Genomic DNA, 25144 nt, shown 5'->3' with positions numbered 1-25144 from the left:
CTTGCATTGGTTTAACATACTTTATTCTCTACCATCATCTCCTACCCTCTTTTTTAGTGCGGCCGAACGTATTCTAGTGATTAATGTCAGGTCCAAGATTCGAGACCGCGATATGCAGATGAACACGCTCCACACCTTAACTATAGACGCATTATAGAATTTACAGTCAATCCCGCTATTCGTTTACGAATAGTAGTGTAAGTGTTGGGAGCTGTAAAATTGTTGCCCTCACTTTAGCCAGTTGTTCTAAGAGACGGCTGAAACTTGGGGTCCCTGACCTGGTCATTTAAACAAAGTGTTGCATAAAGTAAATTGCTTTGTACGTGGTTGTATATATATATTGCTTTGTTTAATTCATTCACTTGCATTTATTATAATCATATTAATTCGACTTTCAAAAGCCGTCTAACAATGTTGGGTGAAGAGTAAATACGTGCTTATTGACGTCCACATGTGGCTTCAGAGCTACACGTTTACCAACACTGTTATATTTAACGTTCAGCCATGTCTAATTAGGTTATTTGGCACCTTTTACAAATGATTATACAGTTTTTTGTTTGTTTGTTTTAGAATTTCGCGCAAAGCTACACGAGGGCTATCTGCGCTAGCCGTCCCTAATTTAGCAGTGTAAGACTAGAGGGAAGGCAGCTAGTCATCACCACCCACCGCCAACTCTTGGGCTACTCTTTTACCAACGAATAGTGGGATTGAACCGTCACATTATAACGCCCCTCGGCTGAAAGGGCGAGCATGTTTGGTGTGACTGATTATACAGTAAAAGAACAATATTTTAGCGCAAAAACTCTATATGAACTCTGGCAGATTTGTACTAAGGAGCTTAAGGATATTAGTGTTCATTCTAGACTCTACACTCAGAATAATAGAGTGCGAGAGCAAATGGTACACGGTCACACTTGAAAGTTATGACGTTTGATTAAATTCTTCCATTCACGGATCATCTTGATGTTAGTTTTAATATACATTTAATGACATTAAACGAATCACCTTAAATGACATTAAAACTTCAAATTGATATGAAATAATTCTCATTTAGAGGTAAAGATGAGATTCCCAGTTATTTTACGATCTGAAAATGTGTATATGTTTTGGTGTTCTCGCTGTAAACATTGCCGAATTCTTGAGGTGACTGTCAGCCCTCTTACGTCTGATTGAAACATTCGTGCGAGCCAATGATTGATGAAAATCGAGGATTTTTTAAACATGTAACTAACCGTTCTGAATTTGTGTTGATTTGTCAGCCTTTTTCACCATATCAAGTGTTAACGATATGCTGAGTCTCTGTAGCAATCCAGAAAACTAACATTAGTTTTTCTCATCTGTTACTATTATGGAATGCAGAGGATAGAGATATACATTAAACAGAACTATTTACAATATTCAGAATTTCCACTCGTTACTTAGGAGATACATACACGAAACGCCTACATTATATTGATGAAATGGTCGCCCCTTTTTAGCCAAACGACCTTGATATAAAATGGCAAGATGAAAGACTTTTCAAACATGCAAATTCCAAAAAATCCCATATTTGATGTTTTGTTTTATGTAAGCATCATACATGATCACGGATCAATAATATATACGTAGAGAGAAGAAGATAAAAAAATGATGGAAGTTTATGCATATATGTATACAGTACTGTTGTTATTTCTAATTTTATGTAGTGTATGTGTGTATATATATATATATATATATATATTATATGTGGAGAGAAAAAATAGTGTGAAAGGACTTGCTTCTTCTATTTTTATGTAATATACCGTATTTTTCGGTGTATAAGACGTAGTTTTTTACCCCAAAATTTTATGTCAAAATCTGCTTGCGTCCTATACACCGAAGGTATGAATAATATATATATATGTATATATACGATATACACAAGCCATGTGTAAATATATTTAAATAGGCATGCATAGTTTAGTTGAATTGAATGTGTTATTTATAACAATAGTATTTTTTTTCTTTTAAAAACATAAATATTTATAATGCTCCCTAAATAATAAAAGAATAAATTACAGTGAAAGCAATGAAGATTTTGAACCAAACTAAATAACAGTAAACCTTTTTATGATTTACGGTATTTTCTTATTTGGATGTTTGAGCTCTTTTGTGTTTAGAACAATATATACTAATTCTTACAAGTAACACATAAATATACCGTTATTCTCATATCGTACATGTGTTGCTTGCAATAATTAGCTGGTACGATACAAAAATACTGGTGTATGAGTTTGTGTTGCTTACAATAATTAGCTGGTACGATACAAAAATACTGGTGTATGAGTTTGTGTTGCTTACAATAATTAGCTGGTACGATACAAAAATACTGGTGTATGAGTTTGTGTTGCTTACAATAATTAGCTGGTACGATACAAAAATACTGGTGTATGAGTTTGTGTTACTTACAATAATTAGCTGGTACGATACAAAAATACTGGTGTATGAGTTTGTGTTGCTTACAATAATTAGCTGGTACGATATAAGAATACTGGTATGTGTATGTGTTGCTTACAATAATTAGCTGGTAAAATAGGATAATACTGATATTTGTTTGAGTTGCTTGGAATAATTAGCTGGTATGATATGAAAATACTACATGTGTTTCTTGCAGGAATTAGCTCGTACAATAGGAGAATATTGGTATGTGTATGTGTTGCTTGGAATTATTAGCTGGTACATGCACCAGTATTCTCATATCATACCAGCTAATTATTGCAAGCAACACATGTACATGCACCAGTATTCTCATATCATACCAGCTAATTATTGCAAGCAACTCAAACACATACCAGTATTCTCATACCATACAATCTAAGTATTGCAAGCAACACATACCAGTATCTTCCTATCGTACCAGCTAATGTTTTCAATCAGTATTCTCTTATCGTTCCAGCTAATTATTGTAACCTGTATTCTCTTATGTTTTGTGATATAGCACCACTATACAGTACCGAGTAATTTATGAATTCAGTTTGAAGCATATTTGAGATTTCCTTTTGGAGGTTTATTTATTTATTTTTTTGCCTAAAGTTATTTTTCTATTTTTTACCCAATGTTTTGATATTAGCAAGAACGTAAACGCTATTATCCCCAGTATACGAATGTGGAGCTCCATCTTATAACATTACGATTTTGAAAAGCAATAACAATATGTCTGGTGAGACCGAAGCCATCACTGACAAGCATCTTCCTAACTTATTGATCTCTTCACATGCTTTTTTTTCTCCATCTTCATCTAAGATACAGGTTGCAGTATACAGTACTGTACCGTACAATAGGAATTACAAATGTAGTATATTACAAAATAAACGTACTCGTGATTCACCTTTACTTCAACATTTTCGTTAAATCAGTGGCTGTAATCAAGTATAATCAAGGAATTTAAAATGTGCTTATCTACGGGTGTTTTACTTTCTTAAGTGTTCTATGACTGATGCTTAACATTAAAATGTGTTCTGGAATTATCTTTATACTAAAACTAGTCTATCTAAATAAACCCCACTCGTTATCTAGGTGGCGCGTTTTTTATAGTGTTGGCTTGATTTTAAGATAACAAATTAAAATTTATTTCTAAGGCAACAGACATGAAAATATTTCCATGATTAGTATTCAATATTATTTTATCAGATGCTACAGTATAAATTGAAGTAAATGAAATAAGCTATAAAACTTAGCATTTTGAATTTCCTTTAAAGTTGAATGCGCGGAATTTTGTGATTTGCATATTGCGTGATTTTTTAAAATCATAACAGGTGTTACTTAGAGGTTTATAAAACATTATGACACACAAAGTTTTGATAAGTCTACTTAGAGCTTGGTCTGTGTTAGCAAAGCGGTCTCTGTGTGACTTTTATAAAGCGCCATCAGCTGAATACGTTAAGCCTGTTCACCAACATCTCGCAGACTTGAACTGGGCTTTCCACAGCGGTATCTGTGTGACTTTTATAAAGCGTCATCAGCTGAATACGTTGAGCCTGTTCACCAACATCTCGCACGCTTGAACTGGGCTTTCCACAGCCCGACACGACAACTATTAGGCCACGCTCTATCCACTTAAAAAAAAGATCGTTTTGTGTAACACACACACACAAAAAAAATTGACAGCTATTAAATCGAGGTTAGGTTTAAAACCATTACACAGAATCAATTTCAGAAGAGCATATGCGCATGAACATATGCATTAATATTTATTGTGTCATCTAAAATTTCCTTTACTCACTGTCTCCTACATTTCTGTCATTTATTTCTACTGAGTCATACACATGCACACACATATTGGTCAACTAAGGCTGCTTTAGAAAATCATGGTGTTGGAAAATATTGGTTGTTGAGGAAACAATCTAATCTAGAGACACGTTTCGAGTACTCCGAATAATACAAAATGGTGTAGTATTTGGAAATTAAGAGTTTGATATTTTTCTAGATGTTACTTGGTAAACATAGCATTCGTATATTGTTCATTCCAATATTTCAAAACGGTTTAGCTTGAGTATTATTTTTAAAACTCCCGCAAGTGCCATCAACATAGCAACATATTTTACCCAACTTCATGGTTACGTCATAAACATACTGGCAAATAGGCCAATTAGCGATAAGATGTAATTATTTAGTCGTAAAACACAATAAAGTCTGTTGATTATATCCAAGTAAGAAAATAATGTCTATTGTTCTCTGTGATTATATAACAGGCTTACACAGTGTACACCTCCTGGTAGCCATGTAACATCTTCTATAAATTGAATTATAATCACGTCAATATACTAATTTCTTACATGTTGTTTCAGAATTTTTATCTTAAATATATTGTCAAAGGTTGATTCAGTGATCCAATGTTAGAAATAGTCTGTCTAACCAGGTCATCATCCTTGTTTACCTTTGGACTGATATACATCATCCTTGTTTACCTTTAGACCGATATACATCATCCTTGTTTACCTTTGGACTGATATACATCATCCTTGTTTACCTTTGGACTGATATACATCATCTTTGTTTACCTTTGGACTGATATACATCATCCTTGTTTACCTTTGGACTGATATACATCATCCTTGTTTACCTTTGGATTGATATACATCATCCTTGTTTACCTTTGGACTGATATATAGAATAACCAGGTCATCATTCTTGTTTACCTTTGGACTGATATATAGAATTATTCAATCAGAACCAGTAGGTTTGTAATCTTTGTACATCTTCACTAATAATATCTAACCAGGTCATCATCCTTGTTTACCTTTGGATTGATATACATCATCCTTGTTTACCTTTGGACTGATATATAGAATAACCAGGTCATCATCCTTATTTACCTTTGGACTGATATACATCATCCTTGTTTACCTTTGGACTGATATACATCATCCTTGTTTACATTTGGACTGATATATATCATCCTTGTTTACCTTTGAACTGATATATAGAATTATTCAATCAGAACCAGTAGGTTTGTAATCTTTGTACATCTTCACTAATAATATCTAACCAGGTCATTATCCTTGTTTACCTTTGGACTGATATATAGAATAACCAGGTCATCATCCTTGTTTACCTTTGGACTGATATATAGAATTATTCAATCAGAACCAGTAGGTTTGTAATCTTTGTACATTTTCACTAATAATAATTTGTTTATAAATTTTACAAAATTTCTTTGTAATTTCTATTCATAACTAGTAATAGGATTCGACTGTTATAATTAAAAATTTCTAGCATTGTTCAAATGTATTCTATACCTTTCTATTATGATCTTCTTCACTAAAAAACACAATACAGTCACCATTATCTGGTTTAGTAATGACGAGGTTTACATAGTTTTTAAAGTAAAAAGAACGCTGCATTCTTTCTTGGGTATATTCAAGTATATACTACTGCTATAATCCTAAAAAAAAAGATTACGCCAATCCCGGAAACTATTACTACTGTACTCCTCATAAGAAGATTGCGCTAATCCAGGATACTACCACTACTGTACTCTTCATAATAAAATTGCACTAATCTCGGATACTACTACTACTATACTCCTAAGAAAAACTGCACTAATCCCAAATACAATTAATACTACTACTATACTCCTACGAAAAAAGATTGCATTAATCCCAGATACTACTACTACTACTACTACTACTACTATACTCCTCACAAGAAGATTGCACTAATCTTGAACACTTCTACTACTACACTCCTAAGAAAAAGGAATGCACTAATTCCTCCGGATAGTATTACTACTGTACTTCTTACAAAAAATTGTGCTAATCTAGTATTTTTTTTTATTTGTTGAAATGCCTCATTTTCTTTGTCCTAAAGGTCACAATATGAAAGTTAAGTTAGTGTAAAAAATGGTTTAAAATCCAAGCACTTAGTGTTTCATTACTGTATTTGTGCAAACCATAAATCCTTAACTAATAACTAACTCCCTTAACCTATTTTAAAACCTGTAGTTTGTTTGTAGCAGATCATTTGTTAGCACTAAGATTCATAAGCTGGTTCAGCTAACGTTTCATTTGATTTATTCGTCATACGAATATTTGAGTTGATGAGCGTAAACTTCTTATATATTCGTTAAATTTAAAAATAGAGACTCATATAAATCAAAGAAATAAAAGCGGAAGGTTTACTTTCAGACTGCAAATATAGTAAAGCCTTAAGGCTTGGACGCGAAACATGCTTTGACAAGAAAAATTTGCTAGAGTTAACTAGAGTTCGCATGCTCGATCTGATATTCAGGATGTATTCATCTTTCGATTTTGTTGTAACATGAAAACATTTTTTGCTCACATTTGATAACTAACCCCATGTCGTGATCAGGTGAGTGTCACATTTTGGATTAAATAATCCCTAAATAGGTCAATCTTTAGGTGTAGTGGCTATTCTGTTTAATATACTACCCTTTTTCACTGCGATAAACTACACCTCACAGACACAAAATACTGTTCTCTAAAGCAAAAAAATGGGCTACGAATACTCGAACTCTCCTTAAGCAGAGATATGTACATAATATCCATTCTTATTGTTCTTGCTCTTGATTTTCAATTTGAGCAATCTTTATTTAAAATACTTACCGTGCTATGCCAAATGTCACCGTTTAGTCATTTGACCATCTATTTCTATTGTGATAGAAATCGACCGAGTTTTGGGCCAAACTCATTGCTTTGTAATCGTCAACTTGGCAGGTCTCTCTACATAGTTCCTTTCTTCTCTCATGCTTGATAAGAAGCAATACCTAACTGTCAGGTCAGAAAATCACAAAACAATCTCGTTTAATCCCTAGCTGCAGCAAATCTATCACCGTTTTAAGTTTTACTCACAGATTACCCTCGTGAAATGGCTGGAATAAAAACATTTTGATGGATGACCAGTTGAAATCATGTCTCTAGATAGTAGGAACAACCTTCAAGATAGTTCTGTTTCAAATATTGGCTCTTCTCACTTTTCTGTTAGGTTTAGAAGCACTTTGAAAGCTACTTTTCCTTTATCATTGTTTATTGTTTAAATTATAAATACTATATTTTCTAATTTTCTTCGGTATAAAACTACGTATATATATATATATATATATATATATATTATAAAGCTTATCTACAGCTTATACCTTTTATACAATCAGTTATATAGTTTATTTAACAGTTTATTGGATGTTTATGACTTCCCAATAATATAAGTTTTAGTCATTATTAGTAAATAAATTTAATTTTTTTGTGAACAAGACTATTCAAATACATGACTGTGATGTATATATTGAAATACTTTATATTTGAATCACTAAACAAAGAATAAACATAAAATACACTTAGAATAGGTTGTGTCAAATACATCATAGTGTTTTATAGTTTGTAGAAAATAATACTTATGCCACTGTTAATATATGTACTTATTTTATGGATTTTTACTTTGCTATATACAGATGATAAGAAAAACACTTTTTCACCTGTGTAGCATATAAAGCATCATCTAACAGAACCTATATTTCTTATGACAGATTGATTGTCTGTAGGTTTTATTTATTACTAGACAGCAACATTTTTGTTTTATTGTTTTTATAATTACTCCAGAAGTATCCTGAAATATCATTTTCGTCTTTTGTAATATATCTTGATTTTAATGACAACCCAATAGAAAGCTTTTCTTTGAAGAACCCCCCATGTATCTTGATTTTGATGACAACCCAATAGCAAGCTTTTCTTTGAAGACCCCCCATGTATCTTGATTTTAATGACAACCTAATAGCAAGCTTTTCTTTGAAGAAACCCCATATATCTTGATTTTAGTGACAACCTAATAGAAAGCTTTTCTTTGAAGAAACCCCCATATATCTTGATTTTTGTGACAACCTAATAGAAAGCTTCTCTTTGAAGACCCCCCCCCCCCCATATATCTTGATTTTAATGACAACCTAATAGACGGATTTTCTTTGAAGAAGCTCTCCCATGTCTTGATTTTAATGACAACCTGATAGAAAGCTTTTCTCTGAAGAAGTCCCCTTCCCCCGGTGGTTCAGCGGTAAATCTGAAGGATTATAATCCTAGAAATCGGGGTTCGATACCCGAGGTGAACAAACCCTCAGATAACTCTTTGTGCTTAACAAGAAACAAATCCTTTGCCGAAAGTTGTAAACATATCAATATATTTTTTTTATGTTGTATGCATTAAGTTACGATTAAGTTCCCTAAATATTTATTAACCGACCAGTTTATCTCTTTTTCTAATTTTTAAATGTCTAATGGAATATCGCAACCAACTTCTATGTAACAAACTGAAGGAAGAATAAGATTTCCAACTTAAAATGCGCCATTAAGCGACATACAACATTTTAAAAGCTTAAAATTATGACAAAAAAAGTATTTCTTTAAAAACAAAGGTGGGGGGGGGGTGAGATGTTTGATTTCATCGATGAAATATCATAAATATATTATAAAACAGCAGACGACGTAAGAGCAGAATGCATTATTTGGAAGAAGTTACTTGCAATACATGGAAAACTTAACTTTTTGAAATACATTATAAATGTTTATTAGAACAACAGAATGTTTTAAATATTATCTCTCTTTCTAGTTCCATATATTCCAATACTGAATTTAAATTACTTTTTTTTACATTACATAGCACAAAATTAGTTTGAACTTAATAGTATTATGAGTGACATTTCTATCATTGCTTGTTTGTTTGTTCAACTTCACGCAAAGCTATCTGAGTGCTATTTGCGCTAGCCGTCCTTAATTTAGAAGTGATATACTAGAGGGAAGGCAGCTAGTCAACACAACCCATCGCCAACTCTTTGGCTACTTTCAGTCAACGAAAAGTAGGTTTGACGGCAATATTATAACGCTCCCAAAGCTGAAAGGACGAAAATATTCGGTAACGGGATTCGAACCTGTTACCTTCAGGTTGAAAATCGAGCGCCCTAACCAGGCTATGCTAGGCCCTCTATCAGTCCTATTGCCAACCTTTAACAAAATTTATAATAGCCTGAATGATGAAGATAATCAGTGGAAGAGAAATATAAACATTTGTTAACTACATTATTGTGCTTTTAAAACTTTAGACACAAACTCATGTAGGAGAGTTTTAAAATTACCCACTGACGAGGACTGAAGCTTTTGTTAGAAGTAAAACTGTTGTTGACAAGTTAGAGTACAAAGAAGCATACGTTCTTGTAGACTAGCATCCAAAGATGTGAAGGGTTGTTCTAGTGTAAGTCTAGAGTTCACTGTTTTATTAGCTTCCTGAATTTTAGTAAAAATGATATGGATTTACAGAAGAACTTGAACGTTCATTGACATAACTTATTTAGACATTTTCAGAAATTCATGTTTAGTTTTTGGTGTTTATAGTGTTTTGCTTCTGCTACTGCTTGCATTTTAATTTTGAAGCTCGAGATATAAATCTAAACTGCGTTAAACAAATTGTTCGAGGTAAGATGCAAGGAACGCTTTTTATAGAGCAATGTTCTTCAAACAACCACGTATCCTAAAGCCGACTAAGGTTTCTGATTTTTTTCTGAATATTTTCAATGTTAACGAATCAAGATGTATTAATTTCTTTATGTTGTATAGAAATTTCTCTCTCACGAAAGTCTTCAGCAAGATGATATTGCTTTTTAAATCATACACACTAGTAGGTCGACTGTACTTGTGGACGTACGTGTTTCATTGTTTTTCTCTATTTCTTTAGGCCTTTTCACGAGTAAAGATTCTAGACTATAATAAAGCATTCAAAGGTTTGATCACTTTTATTGGTCTTTTGTTATGTATTTTTCGTAACGAAATATTTTAGTTTTATTCAAATATCTCAAGTTAGTCAAGTAAATTGTGTTTCACTGTCAGAAGAGAATATAAACTATATTTTGGAATATATTCATAAAATTTTATCTCAATAGTCTTCTTGATTTCTTTCTCATATTTTAAGGATTATTAAACAGACACATTTAGTGTAGTTTATTTCTTGAAATGATTGAATTTTCAGTTTTAGTTTTTGTAATGGCTTTTATCATTACCGGCTACGACACTACTATGATTATTCCAGTACGATACAGCTAACTCTGTTATCTGTACTACTTTATTGTTATTTTGGACTTTATTTCACAGCGGATGATTATTCTGTACTTTTGTGACATCAACTCTTGATTTCCCATAATTGTGAGAAACTTGCGGAGTGATATAAATTTCTTAAAGTGATATCTTAAGATACAGTTGGCAACAGGTTTCGAGCTTGAACAGTTCTACAGTTGAGTTTGGTGCATTTTTCTGCACTCTTTATCATTTATGATCAACACATTTTTTTAAAGGTAAATACTTAACGACTTTCCTCGATACTCCAGTCTTCGTTTAATTATCGATCTTGACAAGACACTTAAATCTTAGAAAGTTTCATATCACCAAGTTCCAATATTTTAAGATCAGTGGTAATGGTATTGTTCTAGTACCAGTGTCATCGAATTCTCATTTGATCTATCGCTTTACCGTCTAATTCTTTTCAACTCTTTTAATTTCTTACACTATACTTGTTTCGTAGTTTCGATATATTTTCGAGTTCAGTTTTCTTGTTCAATTTTCACGTATCTAGTTTACTTCTTTCTAATCTTCCCTTCTCTAGTTAGAACTTATCGATGCTTCTTTTAGTCTTATAGCCTTCACACCTTAACTTTCCCCCTTTGTGATAAGAGCAATGTAGGAAAATCACATATACTTTTTTTATGGTAACAATGCTTAGGATCAGTCTCATATACCAATCACCTTTATTGGCAGTTTGTATATAGTAAGGGAGGCAGAAAGCTTTAGCTAGCATCCAAACATTTCAGAGCTAAAATATTACAATACTTTACGAAAATTAGCCACAATGTCTAAATTAATAGTGATTAGAAAATGTGGAAATGGTCGTCTTGTTGTAAATCTGACAAAACCTGATATATTTACTTATGTCACCAAGTAATTAATTGTGGTTTTGTACCATACTCACTTTTTATTTCAAGACTAATTAATTCTAAATAGAGATTTAAATAAAATGTGTATAGTGATATTAAATGAATTTTAAAGATCAATAAACAAAATGTTGTTTAATTAAGTTTAATTGCTAGCTTTTACATGGATAATTCTATACGAAGGTTTTCATTTGCAAATTTAACCTTAGCGATTGAAAATGCATATAGCTATTGAAAATAATAATTTCATTCAAAATTTTAATTTTCTTATTTTACAGAAGGAGTTGAACAAAAAAAAAAGACATTAATTTCAGGATAATTTGGAATTCTAAATACTGTGACTATGCGAACTTCTCAACTTTTTCAAACCTTTATGAAATGGATGCCACTTGCATTTTACGCACACAATACTCTCCTTACCAACCATTCTACTTCTCGATTTATTTGAGGTTGATATTTTTCGTTTTATTTCCACAATCCTAAAAATGAAAAGTGAAAAACTCTCAAATACATCTTGGATATTTATATGTTGGTCATAAAATAATTCTACTCATTGTAAAATATCTTCATTGAAAAAGATCGATTAGGATTGTGTAGAAATTATAATTACTTATTGCTATTATAAATGTTTTATTAACTTATCATCACATTAGGGCACTTTTATTAGAAAAAGCTTCTTACGTCACGTTACCAATAATAAATTAATTACGAAGAAATATTTAAAGCTGTAGTCAACAAAAATTCTTAATAGCCATTTCTATAGGAATATAAAACGAGAAAGCGGGAGAATAATGTTGAGAATGCATCTTGTATAATAGTATTGATGCTAGGATAACAGAAGAAAGATTTTCAGTTTGTATAAATGTACTGTAATTGTATTCACTCTAATTGTAATAGCATCAGTTTCATTAGTGTAATCAAGAACTTCATAAGCGTAAAAATAGTTGAAAGATGTAATATTATGATAATGTTTCAAATAAAATAAACTTCGTTTTAACGTTATTAACCGTTAACCTTACTCGTTAGAGACCTGATCTTTCGTGGATTTTAGGTCGAAGGGGGAATCTTTCTATCACATTCCTTATTCTCACTTTTTACTATAGGTTATACTTAGGATAACTTTGATACTATTTTACAGTTTGAGAAGACCAGTAAGTAAAAAGAAATAATTTGTAAAATGATTGTCTCTTCCACATTTCGTCTGAACCTAGTTTCTTCTAGGTCATAATAGTTTCGAAAGTACAACCACAACCTGATTTTTTAACTCAACATTGTACGAACATTTATTTAAAAACTCAACAGAAAGAAGAAGTAAAGTGTTAGTAATAATATTAGATGTGGGCTTATGCTAATTCGTAAATACTAACTGACCATATTGAAATAACTTATAGATAGATTTAGCTAAAGAATAAAATATATCACGAAGATCAAACATTTCTATGACAAGAAAATCCAATTCATTTACAAAGACAGTCCGCCCTACTACCATACTATCTCATATACATGTGCATTATAGTATAGAAGTTAGTATGATATATTTCTGTATCAGTCTACATAATATCGAACTTACTTTTTGTTCCAGGTGCTTTATCGAACTGGGAAGATTGGTGGACTTACGATGGAATTTCAGGTTTGACTGAAAATTTTTGTTTTATTTTTGATAAAAATTATCAAAACATATTCTTTTTTTTTCATACAAACACACAAAATCATTACACAAAATTGTTTTTAATAATAAACTTGTAGATGGAGCAGTGCCTTTAACCTTATCAGAGAAGTTAATATTTAAACCCAACCGAAATTTGTTATAACGATTATCTTTTGATTGTAATAATCTAGCTTTGATACGTTACTTTTTGAGAGCACAGTCCTCCAGCTAAACCCTCAGCCAAGATGTGCAGCCAACTATGGAAAACGATAGGTTTTAACAAAATATAAGAAAAAATATAAAGAGTGAAAACAGCTGAAACGTAAAAAAGAAGAACCATATCTCTTGAAATTAGCATTTTAGTCTCAAAATTGAAAAAAAAACCTGCCCCAACAGCATAATAAAAACATTAGATAATAAGGTTATAAAATATTACACTATAATGAAATAAAGCTAGAATTTACTTACTTGAGTTCATTACCATAGTAGAGAAACTGACTTACATCGGCTAATCAAATAATCGAATAAACAAGTATTCAGTTCTATAACCACGTGAATATATACAATCAAAAACAACTTCATAATATGCATGCACGATTAACAGCTTAATTAACATCTAAATACCATTTGGAGAACAACACAACTGTAAGTTTATATTAAATGTGTTACTCATAAAGTAACTATGAGATATCATATCAAAGCAAGTATTTAAAGATGGAATAAGTTATAATGTGTTTAAGTTGTTGCGTAATTGTGTTAACATAAAATAATTTATTATAAAGCGTCTGCTGCTAACTTAAATACTTAATTTTATTATATGCATATGTGACGTTATAGTACAGTGTAAGTCTTACCAGAATACATTTTACAGTTCTAAATTATGTCCTGATTTTACTTGTTTGTCCTGTGTATCTTTTCTACTTGTTGGATATAGATTTCCATGTCTTGTCATTAACGTTTTCTTGGAAAAACATGTATCTGAGTTTTATGTAGATGCTATAATTATATTTTGTTCTGCACTCTAATCTCGACATTTATGACACAAAATACACTCCTTATATTAAGTGAGGTAGCAGAAGATCAGGTAAGAAATTGCAAGGGAGACTAAAATCCGCCGAGAAAGAAAAGATGACTTTGAAGAACAATTTATGGTCACGCAATCAGTATGTGATCGATTAAAATATTATGTGGCTATAGAAGTCCCTATCGAAGACTGAAGTTTTGGATATATGGTGTAGTATTAGAGTTCTATGAAACAACAAATTTCATGTTCGAAGACTATTATAAGAATGAAGGCCTAAAGCGAGGTAAAAAATTGCTTATGCAAATTTTTGTAAAATCAAAGTAGTTCGTTGCTTAAGAATATAAAACCTGTTTCTCCTTTACGACGTAAGTCACGTGGTCTGATTACCTTTTTAGTCACCACTCACCACAAAACATCGTTTCCAGAGATTAAGACTAACGGATGAAGGCTGATGCGCACAGTCTGTTTACATAAAATGATCATTGCGCGTTCCACCACAAGTGACTATTTTCTTCATATGTTCATCCGTTTTCCCGCAGCACATATTTTCCACAGGACTACACGGTGGCTGTTACAATGTATCAAAGAATAATGGCTAAAAGACGCTTACACGAGATTACAGTTTAAAAGCAGGAGACATTCCAGGGAAAAGGTTTTATGTTTAACAGCGTTTACATAATCCACAATTTATAGAAGAACAAAAACAAAATATTGTTAAAAGAAACATAAAAGAAGCGGGTCCCACTTTACGAAAACACTCGCTTACATTGTGCGCAATTATACATTAGATATTTTCATATATATACAGAAGGAAATGTGCAGGAAATGTATAAGTGACATAAAGTGACTAGATTTAAAGTGCAATAGCAGTTATAAGATACAATGTTATTGTAAATGCTTACAGTAATATTTTAATAGTTTTAATTATTTCTGAGTCAATACAATCGCATATTTTTGCCACACACCAGCAAATAGAATAGAGAATGCCACTGTTTGTTTGTAATTAAATACAAACCTATAAACTGGGCTATCTATGCAGGGCCCACTACGAGTATCGAAACCCTGTTTTTAGTGTTACATACACACAGACTTATCGCTGTGCCACTAGGGAGTGGAGGTCTTGAACCCATTTTAGCATACAAGTATAACCTATATACTTTTGTTGCTAAGCAACATGACATAAAATCCATTGTTGGAATGCACTGTTACCAAAACCCACTATCTTTTCTATATATTAGAAGTTTTTATATAAGGATCCACTTCTTTTCTATGTGGTTTTTCGCTAGCTTGCTTCATTAAAAAGATGCGCACGCATGTTAATAAGGTAAGTAATAATACCTAGGTGCGCACCCTCAGGGTCCACTTAGTATGGGTGCAAAATTTCATGTTTCTAGGTTTTTTGCTTTTGGAGCTATGGCGGACACTTATTCTTTTCCATGTGTTTCTTCGCGTGCTTACCTCACAAAAAGATGCGCTCGCGCACGCGCGTGGATAAGTAATAATACTCAGGTGTACCCTTAGGGTCCACTTAATATCTGTGCAAAATTTCAGGTTTCTAGGTTCTTTCCTCTTGGAGCTATGGCGGTCACACACAGACACGATCTTTTATTATTATAAAAACACACAGTACTAAAGACCGCAAAACATGGAAAATAATGAAAAAATGTGTTCAAAAATCGGTAAAATACACGTCTATAACAAAAGCTTTATTATTATTTGCAACGTTTAGGGTAGAAGCCCTTCACCAGTCACTTTAAACAAGTATTAAAGTGATATAAATTGGATTTTAGAAATTGAAAGGGCTTATAGATTTACCTAGGCTCTTCAATGGCTGAATTGTAAGTCTGCAGGTTTACAATGCTAAAAATCGGGTTTTGATACCACTGATGGGCGGAGCACAGATAGCCTATTGTGTAGCTTTGCGCTTAACAACAACCAAACTAAACCATTTGTTTGGCCATTGATGGGTCTAGAATATCAACCTCACGAGACAAGATTTACCCGTCACCTCTGATTTTGGAAACTTATTCAGCAACATTTATTATTTCTATCTGGTTTAGAAAATAATTATGCTTTATATTTAATACATTTCATTAAGAGAAAATAACTTCCTATAATGGGTTGAAAAAAGATGAAGTGGTTTACATGTAATATGTTGTAAGCTTGCAACTTTTATTTCAATTCCGCATGTGGAAATGTAAGAATAGAGCTTAAGTCTGATAGACAGTAAACCTCCTTTTCTAGATCTTAATTATACAGATACTACTTTCATTATGTTTCAGTTTTTAATTACCTATCTTATTTGTGAGAAGCTAGTCGTTTTTATTTTGTTTGCTGATTGCTTTAAATTTAAGATCACCGATGAAAAGGAAATACTGCTACTCGGTATTTATATATAAAGTATCAGAAATAGTTATGGAAACGCACAGGTGATACACATACAGGAGTCACAAACACTGGCTAAGTTCAACTAAGTAACGAATCCATTATTAGCACAGTACATTCTGTGTTTAGTTTCTGCCAGATCTCTCCGGATTTAAGATTCGGAACCTTTTTTTATATCTTTAATCTGAAGTTGGAAACACTATAATCAATTTAAAGATTACCTCGGTTGTTTGTTGTTTGAAGTTAAACACAAAGCTACACAATGGACTATTTGTGGTCTGCCCACCACCGGTATCTAAACCCGGTTTTTAGAATTGTAAGTCCGCCGAAATACCACTGTAACAGTGGGGGCGTCTCGGTTGCATTGTGACTTGATATTTTGCTGAAGTAGCCAACTACAATACTGTTCTCTAGCCCCGTCATAAGTAGTAAACTCAGTAACGTTTAGACTGTTATCTTCCAAAATTTAAAATCCCACAATCCGTCAACAAAAATCAGGTATTCTTTGTAGAAATTAAGTACTGAATACATTATTACAGAAAATACAAAAGAAAGCTAATAAATTATGCATTGAACTAGTATTTTGTATTTGCTTTTATAGGACACAGTAACAGAAGTTGTTTTTAGGCTATCATAATTTTAACATGGTGAAATATTGTTCCAAATGTCCTATATTTACTCCTCAAAATTTAAACAAGTTGTGTGGTTGTCGTTTGACATTCTCAGTTGTTATATAGCTGCTTTAATGATATTCATATCGAGACTTTCTACAGGCCAAACGATGGTTGCAATGTTCCATCAACTTTTTCTTTCCATTTATCGTTTCACTACAATTTCTGCATGCTTGGGGTCACTGTTTTACTGAGAGATGAATCCCTAGCTAACAGGCTTTGTTCCTGTAGGAATAACATGAATGACAAGAATCTGTTGTTGTTTTTTTTCAGCAGTCAGGTGCCATAAATTTTGTGTAGATCTCCAACACTATTGGCTGAGATACAGCAGACATTTATATTTTCCCTCCAGCATGATTCACTTTAGATTTTGTACGGTGACCTGCTACCGTTCAGCTCCCTGTAACTCAGCAAACTATCATTGATTCTGACCAAACAATTTGAATTTTGATTTATCTGCAAAGAGCAACCTTCTCCAGCTTTATTAATCCTATTGTTTGAAGTCTGATAAGCACATATCTTTCCTAACCATTGGTTTTTAAGCATATCCACTGAGGCTACTTGTTGCTAATGTGTATCTTACTGTTTTCGAGGTAAAATTTCATAAAACTTGCATCACATAAAAAGCATACCCTGAGGTATTTAACATCAGTTGTGAAGAATATGGACTCTCTAACTCGACACCTAATATTACACACAGTACTAGTTTCACGTTCTTCTTCAGAGTTTCCATGAATAACACTCCTAATGAAACATGAAACTTCGCTTTAATATATTGCATGGAATAGCTTTTACCAGCCAAAACTTTAATTTTTACACGTTTGCCTTGTGAACGTTTTTTCCTGGGAAGCATGAGTGTATTCACCATGTTACTGCTGGGAATAGTATGCTTGCCTATACTTTTATAGTCGCATTGTCTGGTTGGCTGCATTTTCTACCCATTTTGTTCATTGTTTCATAAGTATTTTCATACTATTATCTGTGTTAAAGTCCACTTGTTCGTGTAAGTGATATAACAAAATAAAGAGGCACGAGTGCAAGAATAAAATTTTATTTCAATAGGTAGCGCTTTTGCAGTATTCAAGTTAATCTTTAGTCGAAAATGCTCCAAATTTTAATTACTACACTGATACATTTATATTGTAGCATATAGAAAATTAATTAAACTGATCTAGTTCTTGTATTTTCTTTATATTTTAAATTATTCCCTGAACTTTATGTAGATTTTCCTTGTTTTTCCGTTGTCTTCTTAACCACTTAAAAATCCAGACTAATTCTTAATCGTTTGGTATTACCCAATCAGTTCTATGCATGCGTTTGTAGTGAAATATTAAACCTAGTTGGATTTTTATTTTCGTATTGCTGACCTCTTCCTTAACTCTATACTTTTGAACAACGTAGATATGTTTAACATAGGCCCATGGGGGAGGGTCACGTAGGAATAGCTTCTCCAAATTTGCCCTAGGTTTTTTGGGAAAATCAGTTTTGGATTGCCTTATCTTTGCACTATATTCAAAATGAGGTTATATAATTCATACGCGCAAACATGTTTATATTCACTTAGAAACGTACACTATATGTATCTATCACAAACTTGGTTATAGTAGTGGTGCGTTTATCTTTTTATTTTCATTGTATTTTTTACTGGAATCTAACCTAAGCAATTAAAAATAGTTGGTGTGAATTATCAAGATTAATAGCATAGCTATACGTTATTAGTCAAATTTTTTATTTATTCAAACTCCAAATAGAAAAGTTTACAGCACTGTTTACAAATCTTAATTATAGCTTTCAAGGATAAACGTGTACTGTAGAGAAGCATTACTTCTGAAACATTTATGAATGTCATTCCAAACCAATTTATTACATTTTGTTACAAATGTTAAATACACACATAAATTATTTATACGTGCCACAAAATGTGGCAACTACAGAAGTTTAGTGATTAAAAAAAAGATACCATATATTAAAATAAGACCTTTCGAATTAATTACTTCATCGTCCCTGTCATTTCCTTTAATTAAAGAAAGAAAGTGAAATGGCGTTTCCTAAACTTCTCAGTCTCTTCCAGTGAAACAGAATGCATTTTGCTTGCATGTTTTGGGTACGGTGAAATGTTTTCACTGTTAATAGTATTGAACTTCTTATAATTCTAATTAATTGTCAACTTTCAAAGCATCAGTTATAGCGTTGAAAGTAATACCACTATCATATTCCTACATATGATTGACAAGAAGATATAGTAAATAGAATATTTGCTCAGCTATACACGCCTCTATGGTCTTAGAAACAGTTTAATATCAATTTTACGTATAATGCTGCAACATAACAATCATATTAATTATGTTTTGGGTTCACTACCTCACCAATACTTGTTCTTTAAAACCTCTGAGTAGTGTATACCTTTGCATTTCGGTTGTGTTTCAGAATATAATTGTAAAGCCGAATAAAAATGTGCCCTAGGCATCAGTGCTTTAAAACGTAATTATTCATTTCCCGAAAAATGGTTACAAAACACACACCAGTTTACCCGGAAAGAACAGTTATATACAGAAGGTTGAGTATATTATATTAAAATGAATTTGAATATGCAGATCAGAAAGTCATTTGACAACCAACGCCTATATAAAATCACAGTGGAGCAGAATGTATCAGAACAACATTAAAACATTTCGTAGGTACTGTGATTTCACTGAAGACTGATCGCTTTTGGGAAGGGTATGTAACAACCCTGTGCAAAATATTCATACACTCGGATCATAAAGATGTGTTCAGACCAGAGATTCTAAGTCGAGGATGTCCTTTGTACTTAATGGCATTGGAAAACAAAAAAATATATATATACCAACTTGTGGTACCAGGACCATCCAGAAAGAGACCTTCAACAAGTCGTACCCCAGTTGTGGTAATGAAAGCGGTGTCTTGTAACAGATGCGAATTCACGATCACAAAGATCAATGGCAAAAGCCGTCCGCGTGCCCCAGGCAACAGAACACAATATAATCAGAAGGATTTTTGTTACTGCTTTCCCAACATATATATTCAACAGTCACATATGTCATAAAGCTGGAGAATGAAAAGGATATCCATGCGCTATTCTAAACGAAGTCATACTGGTCAGCCAAGTCACCGGACGCAGTTTCTATGATTTCTGTGCGGTTGAACTGTTGAAACGGGCATTGGGAAACTGTCGTATTCATACAGGATATTGATCATGGAAAGTAGGGAAGAGTATTTTGCTTTAGACATATTAGCCCTACAATGGAGCCTTTTGCAATGGAAACTGCGTTGCAGGGCTATTGTCAAGATGTATGGTCGTCAGATAGAGCATGATCAGATGTGGCAAAATAGAATATAACGATGTTGTTAGGCTCCAAAATCGTTATAATATAACGTACTCAACTTTACATATATCTATATATAGTCTCATTCTGAAGAGAAAGTAACATCGAAATTGGTGGAAGCAACTTTAAACTCAGATGCGTAAAAATATCAATAAATAATAATATAGAAAACCTCACGGCCTTTAAGTCCTTGTTGAAGATAAGCGTGTTACACGGCTGTTGCAAGATCAGATTGTAAGTAAAACAAAACGAAAGACATGATATTTGCAATTTGTATGGCTACATAGATCAACGTAAAAAAGAAATATTGCTTTCATTAAAATCCAATCTCACTCTGGCTCTTTTTCATACAATTAATTATCATACAACCAAACATTATATTTGCTAATGTTTTGTTGAATGTAATCTTTGTATGCCCAATTATAAATGATATAAGTTACTGCTGCTATTTGTATCTTAGTAATGGGTGCCAGACACTTGTTTCCCCTTTGACGTATAGAACTCTACAATATATTTTCAATTCTCTTTTATTACATTACTTATATATATATATATATGCCAGATTTTCTTACTTTTCTAAATTGAATGACTTCCTTTGCAGATGGCTCGACTTCAGGAAAAAAACTTTAAATTCGCGTACTACAACTAGAATATTTTGCTTTCAATTTTGTTTTCACTACAAAATGAAGACAAGCAGATTAAGATCACTTCATTTGAGAAGTTTTGGCTTTGGCCCTATTTTTTACTTAAATTTAAAAACATTTAGGTTTTTCTTTCTCATTGGTTATATATATTTATATTTCAGTACTTTTGTGCATTTCAAGTCTAACAAGAGTTTAATTGAGTTGCATTCTTTCGCAATGAGCTTGTAATTTCCTAGTGATCTTCATGGATTTTAATTACGAATTTGAAAATATCAAGAGCATCCCTCAACTTCACTTATTAATTTTATTATTAGAACCTACTTTTCTTCAAGAGGCAAAATGTACACACACTTCAATGTGTAGCATTTTACAGTATTTAATTGAAAAAGAAATAAAACTACTCAAGCCAATTTCACAACCTGATTTCCGTAAGTGTTTCTTCAATCTTTAAACCATATTTTTTATCTCCTTTCAAAGCTATAGGTTCTACATTTATATATATTCAAGTCTGATGTGCTAATTGGCACATTCGTGTGGTAATTGAATACGTGTGATTGACAGTTTACTATGAAATGTCATGTGTAAAGGATCATCTGAAGCAAAGTTGAACAGTTTTTCAACAAACGTGTGAATGAGCCGACCAACTCCAGCGGTAGAATTACGTTCAGTGTTATTGATATAGAAGCTCGAAATTTTTTTATAATAACAGCCATTTTACCGGACATTTTTAGTCCGAATAAAATGTCAATCAGACAACCAGCAAACCCCGTGGTATCAAAATGTGTCGTAATGTTTCAAAAGCAGGTTCCAGAAAGCCTTGCGCTATCTCTCTTCTAGCGTTTTATAACTTTCACTTTTATTCAACGATTGTTGCCCGAGATAGCCAACTTGTAATAACTAGTGTTTGACATTGTATTTTAAGTAAAACAGATACTTAACATTTAATGAATAGCTGATATACCAACATGATCAGTTTGGATACTTGCGCAAAGCTAAACAAGGGCTATCTGCGCTAGCCGGCCCTAAGTTTGGACTGATAAACTATAGGAAAGGCAGCTAATCAACAACATCAAATACCAACTCTTGGGATATTCTAATCGAATAGTGTGATTTGACTGTCGTTCTTTTAACGCCCTCACATCCTCAAAATGCAGAATGCGATTTTGTGTGTGTGTGTAGTAACGAGATTTAATCCACGGATCCTTAGATCCACAGTCCGGCACGTTAACCAACTAGAGTTTAGAAACATAAATCATTATCAGGTATTCAGCCAAAGTCCTTATATCCGTATGTATAAATGTTCATTCTGATGTCTTCAAAACGTAGAGGCATAAAAATGTAGGAAAGAAACAACAACATACATAACAGGCATAGCTGCTTACTCATTTTTTCTCCTTACTTTTCCCACTACAAATTGAATAATTTTTTACTTGAAACAACGATATACTGCTCAATCCTTATATACTGGTAAAGAAGCTAATTTATTTTGATGTTTACTTTGGAACATTACAAATTTTGAAAAGATTAAAACTTTACGTATGAAGTCATTACATTCATGCTTAATGTATCTCAGAAGTATAGTTCCATGAGTAATATTTATAATATATTCATGGAGTATCCAGCAGTTTATTTTCATGGTGTTCGTGGTTTAGACTTTAGAACAATCAAATAAAAAAAAGGTGTATAATGATTTCCGGGCAAGAATGAGAGAAAGAACAACTACCATTAACTAAATTTTCCTATTATATGCAAATATGTACATTTAAGCTAGTTAATAGGTGAGAAATTTTATAATGAACCGATAGTTTGAATATTCCATATGAATATCTAAGAGGATATCATTCCAAGGACGAAATTTCTTGCCAGTTCAATGACGGAAGCTGTTGAGCAGATAGCTAACACAAAACCACCTAGCATGGAAACAATACGTTGACGATATTTTTGTAGTGTCTCTGGAATCACATATTGCAGATTTCCATTATCCCTTGAACGACATTAATCCCCATTTTCAGTATCCAATGGAGGAGCCCCCCCCCCCCCAGTGGCACAGCGATATGTCTGCGGACTTACAGCGCTAGAATCCGGGTTTCGATACCCGTGGTGGGCAGAGCACAGATAGCCCATTGTGTAGCTTTGTGCTTAATTTCAAACAAACAAACAAACAAGCCATTGGAGGAAAAAATTGAAATAGTTTAACTTTTCTTGGTATTAATATTACTCGTACTAACAATGGCCGATTTTAACCGGAAACCCACACATTCTGATAGATACTTACAATTTCAATCGCAACACCACAAAAATCATAAAGTTTTTGTAGTCAATATTTTGAAAAAAGACGCCGTAGACCAAGAATTACTAAAAAAAGTTTGTTTAAGAATAGATATTCTCTTTCGTTTGTAAATAAATCTAAATCTAAAAATCTCACTTAGATAATCAATTAAAATTATTCTAATTTTAATAATTAAAATACCCTGATATTGTGTTTCCTTTTGAGAAAGATGTTTCAGAACTTCTTAGCCATACGTTCCGTAAACTTAATTTCCAATAAGTCCATAAACCCGTTAAGGCTTCAAACATATTTTATATCGCCCTACAAATGAAATTCCTAAATATTGTCCAAAGAATGTTGTCTGCTGTATTCCTTGTGTTAATTGTTGTTGAATATATAAGATTGTTTAGTGTAAGAATTATTATTTAGCTCATTTAGTGATCTAATATCTGTATCTTTATCTTAAGTGAGTATTGTTACATCATAACGTCTCGTAGTTTATAGAAAGTTCTAGGCCTCAGGCCACCTAGTGAATGCAAGTTAAGTCAGGAAAAGTTAAGGTAGTGAAAATGAAGTTAGACTGCATGATTGTTAGTTTAGCTGTAACGAGCAATAGTTGAAGTGAGTTTCACAGTGATATTGTAATACTAGAGATAAAGGAGAATGATTTAGCTTGTAAAAGGGTGTTCTAAAGTAATTGAACCCGCCTTTGTCGACTTTGACGAAAAGGAGACAATTATTTTAATTTCTACATATAACTGTGGTAACTCACGGGGTAACGTACGAGAACTTATCGCAGATTGTATAGTATGAAACACAGTAGAGAAAAATAATTCGTCTTGTCAGTTGAGTTCTAAAATAACTGAACCAATTTGTGTGGACTTTTGATAAAAAAAGAGAATTATTTGGAATTTTAGATACAACTGTGATATCCTACAGTGTAAATAATTTTAGTATATACGTTTCACTTATTTTGAATATATTATTTTAAAACAAGTGGATTGTATGCTGTCCTTTTATTGTTCAGATTTATCGCCAACAAGTCACTGACACCTACTATAAAATAATCCTGGCTCCTACATACCTGACAGTCGTGAAATTGTGTATATAGATCAAACATTCAAATCTTTAAAAACTTGACAAAATGATCATAAAAGAGCATTAAGGCTAGTCATACAGCTCGTTTCGGCGTTAGCAGGACAAATTCATAATGAGCTACATGATATTAATTTTCAGGATATCTCCATTTTCTTTAAAGATGTCAATATTCGAAAAGTTATTTCTTGAAACATGAGTAATTATTTACAAAAACAATCTTGAGCCGTCATCAGGGTATCGATTTACACACACACACACTTTTCTAAACGGTTTTAGTTGTTGACGCGACCTATGAGGTAATTTATCATGTGGCCTATCTTATCTAAGTCGTGTAATACTGCATTAGTGCACCTCTGATGATAGGAGGTGATAGCTTCTCGAAACGCTGGATATTTAAAAAAGACATTTAGTAGAGATGCGCTTTTAGTTATTTTAAGAATATTAGAAGCTTAAGGTAGTAAATCAGTTTGTTTGTTTGTTTTTTGTTTTGAATTTCGCGCAAAGCTACACGAGGGCTATCTGCGCTAGCCGTCCCTAATTTAGCAGTGTAAGACTAGAGGGAAGGTAGCTAGTCATCACCACCCACCGCCAACTCTTGGGCTACTCTTTTACCAACGAATAGTG

At 32.6% G+C, this 25144-nt stretch overlaps 1 protein-coding gene across 1 annotated transcript in view; it reads left to right on the top strand.

Moving 5' to 3' along the window:
* Positions 1 to 25144, top strand: part of LOC106475285 (carbonic anhydrase-related protein 10-like) — a 145010-nt gene that overhangs the window by 13395 nt on the left and 106471 nt on the right. The window contains exon 2 of the mRNA XM_022380953.1: positions 13020 to 13067. Within this exon, the coding sequence (XP_022236661.1) occupies positions 13020 to 13067 (48 nt within the window). The remainder of the gene's footprint in view (positions 1 to 13019; positions 13068 to 25144) is intronic.

This window comes from Limulus polyphemus, unplaced genomic scaffold, assembly GCF_000517525.1.
Source record: "Limulus polyphemus unplaced genomic scaffold, Limulus_polyphemus-2.1.2 Scaffold6, whole genome shotgun sequence".
Taxonomy (NCBI): Eukaryota; Metazoa; Arthropoda; class Merostomata; order Xiphosura; family Limulidae; genus Limulus; species Limulus polyphemus.
The sequence above is the reverse complement of the archived record's forward strand: the minus strand, read 5'-3'. Positions and strand labels throughout refer to the sequence as shown.